The following is a 5394-nucleotide window of genomic DNA, read 5'->3' on the forward strand; positions in this document are numbered from 1 at the left end:
CTTTCCATCAAAGTCGGTTCCTTCCGGGCATCGAAAAATACGAATGTCGTATGGCATTTGTCCTCCTCCGTACACGCAGAATGCGAAGTACTTCGTACTGGAACCGTACCTGGTGAAAATCGTGTTCAAATTGCATTTCACCTTCGGGCAATCATCGGCCTTCAGCCTAGGCTTGCACAGGTTCGTCTCAGGGTTGAATGCATAGCCAGCTGGGCACTGGTACGTATCGGGCATGCTGTTCTTTTCCTCACAGTAGTGGTAGAGTTGACAGGTTCTTGGATCTAGAAAAAAAGGTTTTGAATTGATAACCAACCAACCGTTCATCATCTAAGACTCCTCACCTGGATAGAAACCAATTCCGGTACAGGTGATCATTGGTGGTAAACAATCCAGACTAAGGTTCATTTCATCCGAACATTCACCGTTGTTGCAGAATGGTGTTTCCGGTGTCTGGTATTGGCACATGCGATAGTCCGTGTAGTCTCCCAAACAGACCGTGACATCGTAACAACCGGAGCAGGTTGAAAACACTCGATTGCCAAGGCAGGATTCTATCGAAAAGGATTGTGGCTGCTCTGCCAGGGCTGTCCGGTTTATCAGACTGCCGGGAACCTCGGTCTGTTCCGCTGAGGGCAGCTGGAACAGCACAGCGACTACCAGCAACGAAAAGGTTGTTACTTTCGGCGACATCTCGTTGGTATCTTTCTGAATGAATTGTTCACGAAATGCTGCCTTTTATAACTAGAAGAGTTGACGTTAAGTTTTTTTTTTCATCGTATTTACAAAAGATAAGACCGTTGGTTGGGGGCATAACTGTTTATTTTCTGCAGAAGGGCATCCGACTTGCGAAAAAAAAGGAACTGGTCGTAATTGGGAACATCATAAATAATTTACGATGCGTTGACTGAGCTGTGAAGTCCGTCTTCAGAGTTTGATATTAAATAAACTTGCAATGGTAAAACTTCGTCACGCAAATTAACCGCAATTCTTCTTCTTATTAGGCTTTTACGCTAATCCTTATGGTGTTGATTATTTTGGAATACATGATTACAACTCAGCTGATGTCATTCAACCGATACAAAAAGCCCAGATTAATCTGAACGTTTGTACGAAATGTTTTATCTTATCGAAAGCTTCAATGTAATAATGTTTTACTGCATATCGTAATAATTTCATATCTCACGCATATCTTTAGCCAATATTATACAAACTACACCCCAAATCTGTTGCTATAAAATCTAGAACCTTACCCACCAGTCACTATCATCCGAAGAAGACCAACGAGATGACACCCAAAGTGACCAACCTCGGGCTGCTGCTAGTGATAGTGCTGTTTCAGCTGCATTCAGCGGAACAGGCCGAAGTTCCCGGAACACTGATAGCGTCTCAGGCAGCGCAGCCATCATCCCTATCGATAGAATCCTGTGACGGCAGTCGAGTGTTCTCTTCCTGCTCCGGATGTTACGACGTTACGATCTGTTTGGGAAACACCACAGAATACCGTGCGTGCCAGTATCAGACACCGGATACGCCATTCTGCAACAACGGTGAATGCACGGCCGAAGGAAGTGTTAGTTCTAATTGTCCTCCACCGCATTTTACGTGCACGGGAGTTGGGTTCTATCCAGGTACGAAACTTTTCGGATGATTCTTGATGTTTCCATGATTGACTCGATTCCAATTTTGCAGATCCCAGATTTTGTCAATTCTATCACTACTGCGATGGACAGAGCAGTATGCCGCAGACGTACCAGTGCCCATCGGGCTACGCATTCAATCCTGAGTCCACCCTGTGCAAGTCAAAACTGACGGCCGATGATTGTCCGAATGTAAAGTGTAATTTAAACACGATTTTCACCAGGTACGGTTCCAGCAAGAAGTATTACGCTTGCTGTATGTACAGTGGAGGGATGACGTTGTATGACACTCGTATATATCGATGCTCGGAAGGAACCGAGTTTGATGGAAAGACATGCGTTTACAAATGCACCAAGGAGGGAAGATTTGGGGACAGCGCCAACCTGAGGGTTTACTACGAGTGCATAGATTCGGGCAGTGAACTGGTAGCCTACACTAACCTTTGTACCGATGGTAAAATTTTCAACTCAACGATATCAGTTTGCGTCTCGAGTGTGACGGTGTGATTGCCATGATGATGCGATTTGCTCGCATTTTATGGTTAGGGTATAGTTTTTTTTTTTTTAAATAAAGGATTTATTGAATTTTATTGATAGAGTAACTTACTTATGTATCCTGGACACCCCTAGTGGTGCATAGGGTCAACGTGAAAGATTTCCATCGTGGGAGGCTGCTCGCTTTTGCCTTTACCTGGGCCCAGGTTGGATTCCTGTCGACTTCCTATATTTCCTTGTTGAGGTTTGCCTCTGCTGCAATGTCCTGCCGGGTTCCAATCCGCTTCATGCAGGTTTCGTATCCGTCCCTTCGCAGTGTGTGACTGACCCACCTCCACTTACGTTGTCAATTTTTTTATTGTATCGTTATCTGATGACATAGATGATGGGGCTCAGCATTTGAGATCCAGTTATAAGGCCACCAGGTACGAATTATAGTACTTTCCGTGTTGTATTATGATCAATTGAGCCATTAGCCATTGATACCATAGTCACAGAGCTTCAAATTTGTTCAATTTTACCAATATAAAATATCAGATTTTTGGAAGTACCTCCCGGAAAGTGAGATATTAGGTAAAATTGATCGAAATAGTAGCAGTTTTATTATTTTGAGGTTTTAAATTTTACGTTTCTCAAAATTCAAACAATGTTTGAAATATTTGCAGTACATAGATTTTTCAAATCAAAAACTGTTATTATTTCGATCAATTTTCCAAATATTTGTATTTAGTATTCGTTAAAAAGAACTTATTTATAGTTCTGTGCCGAACGTTTCAGCAAATATTATATAATAATTTATAATATTTGGTTTCAGCTCAATTGATCTTAAGAGAACAAAGTTACAAACATGTCGAAGGTGTCAATTCGGTATGAAAATTGGCATGCTCTGCTATTACACTACCCGTCATAAGTGACGACTTGCGTGAAAAAGTGTTGCAACACTCACTTGAATATTGCAGCACCTTGGAATCACTTGCATTTGATGTGTATCAGACCAGAAAAGTTTGGAATCACTTGAAATCGATGCGATTCAATACAGAAAAGTTTGGAATCACTTAAATGTAATGTGTAACAGGGCTGAAAAGTTTTTAATTACTTGAAATCGACGCAATTCAATGCAGAAAAGTTTGGAATCAATTGAATTTGATTTGAATCAGCGCTGAAAAGTTAAAAAACACTTGAAATCGGTGCGATTCAATACAGAAAAGTTTGAATAACTTGAATTTGATGTGAATCAGACCAAAAAAGATTGGAATCACTTGAATTTAATGTGAATCAGACCAGAAAAGTTTGGAATCACTTGTTATCAATGCGATTCAATACATTTTTGGAATCACTTGAATTTGACATGAATCAGATCTGAAAAATTTTCAATCACTTGAATTTGATGTCAATCAAACCTGAAAAGTTTTGAATCACTTGAATTTGATGTGAATCAGACCAGAAAAGTTTTCAATCACTTGAATTTGATGTCAATCAAACCTGAAAAGTTTTGAATCACTTGAATTTGATGTGAATCAGACCTGAAAAGTTTGGAATCACTTGAATTTGATGTGAATCAGACCAGAAAAGTTTTCAATCACTTGAATTTGATGTCAATCAAACCTGAAAAGTTTTGAATCACTTGAATTTGATGTGAATCAGACCAGAAAAGTTTTCAATCACTTGAATTTGATGTCAATCAAACCTGAAAAGTTTTGAATCACTTGAATTTGATGTGAATCAGACCAGAAAAGTTTTCAATCACTTGAATTTGATGTCAATCAAACCTGAAAAGTTTTGAATCACTTGAATTTGATGTGAATCAGACCTGAAAAGTTTGGAATCACTTGAATTTGATGTGAATCAGACCAGAAAAGTTTTCAATCACTTGAATTTGATGTCAATCAAACCTGAAAAGTTTTGAATCACTTGAATTTGATGTGAATCAGACCTGAAAAGTTTGGAATCACTTGAATTTGATGTGAATCAGACCAGAAAAGTTTTCAATCACTTGAATTTGATGTCAATCAAACCTGAAAAGTTTTGAATCACTTGAATTTGATGTGAATCAGACCTGAAAAGTTTGGAATCACTTGAATTTGATGTGAATCAGACCAGAAAAGTTTTCAATCACTTGAATTTGATGTCAATCAAACCTGAAAAGTTTTGAATCACTTGAATTTGATGTGAATCAGACCAGAAAAGTTTTCAATCACTTGAATTTGATGTCAATCAAACCTGAAAAGTTTTGAATCACTTGAATTTGATGTGAATCAGACCAGAAAAGTTTTCAATCACTTGAATTTGATGTCAATCAAACCTGAAAAGTTTTGAATCACTTGAATTTGATGTGAATCAGACCTGAAAAGTTTGGAATCACTTGAATTTGATGTGAATCAGACCAGAAAAGTTTTCAATCACTTGAATTTGATGTGAATCAGACCAGAAAAGTTTTCAATCACTTGAATTTGATGTCAATCAAACCTGAAAAGTTTTGAATCACCTGAATTTGATGTGAATCAGACCTGAAAAGTTTGGAATCACTTGAATTTGATGTGAATCAGACCAGAAAAGTTTTCAATCACTTGAATTTTATCTGAATCAGACCAGAAATGTTTGGAATCACTTGAAATCGATGCGATTCAATACAGAAAATTTTGAAATCTCTTGAAATTTATGTAAATCAGACCTTAACAATTTGGAATTACTTGAATTTGATGTGAATTAGACAAGAAAACTTTGGAATCACTTGAAATCGAAGCGATTCAATACAGAAAAGTTTGCAATCACTTGAATTTGATGTGAATCAGTCCAGAAAAGTTTGGAATAACTTGAATTGGATGTGAATCACACCTGAAAAGTTTGGAATCACTTGAATTTGATGTGATTTAGACCTGAAAAGTTTGGAATCATTTAAAATCGATGCGATTCAATACAGAAAAGTTCGGAGTCAATCGAATTTAATGTGAATCAGTCCATAAAAGTTTGGAATCACTTGAATTTGATATGAATAAGACCAGAAAAGTTCGGAATTACTTGAAAGTGATACGATTCAAAACAGAAAAGTTTGGAATCACTTGAATTTGATGTAAATCAGACCTGAAAAGTTTGGAATCACTTTAAAGTGACGCAATTCAATAAAGAAAAGTTTGGAATCACTTGAATTTGATGTGAATTAGACCAGAAAACTTTCAAATCACTAGAAATCGATGCGATTCAATACAGAAAAGTTTGGAATAACTTGAATTTGATGTAAATTAGACCTGAACAGTTTGGAATC

At 37.6% G+C, this 5394-nt stretch overlaps 1 protein-coding gene across 1 annotated transcript; it reads left to right on the forward strand.

Moving 5' to 3' along the window:
* The first annotated feature begins 1285 nt into the window (after window positions 1-1285).
* Window positions 1286-2144, forward strand: LOC135711632 (uncharacterized). The gene is made up of 2 exons (XM_065234501.1): window positions 1286-1628; window positions 1690-2144. The coding sequence occupies exons 1-2, from the start codon at window positions 1286-1288 to the stop codon at window positions 2142-2144; spliced, it is 798 nt and encodes a 265-aa protein (XP_065090573.1).
* The last annotated feature ends 3250 nt before the right edge of the window (window positions 2145-5394 follow it).

This window comes from Ochlerotatus camptorhynchus, unplaced genomic scaffold, assembly GCF_037179485.1.
Source record: "Ochlerotatus camptorhynchus isolate MF236.1 unplaced genomic scaffold, CSIRO-AGI_Acam_v1.1 ptg000434l, whole genome shotgun sequence".
In the NCBI taxonomy this organism is placed as follows: domain Eukaryota; kingdom Metazoa; phylum Arthropoda; class Insecta; order Diptera; family Culicidae; genus Ochlerotatus; species Ochlerotatus camptorhynchus.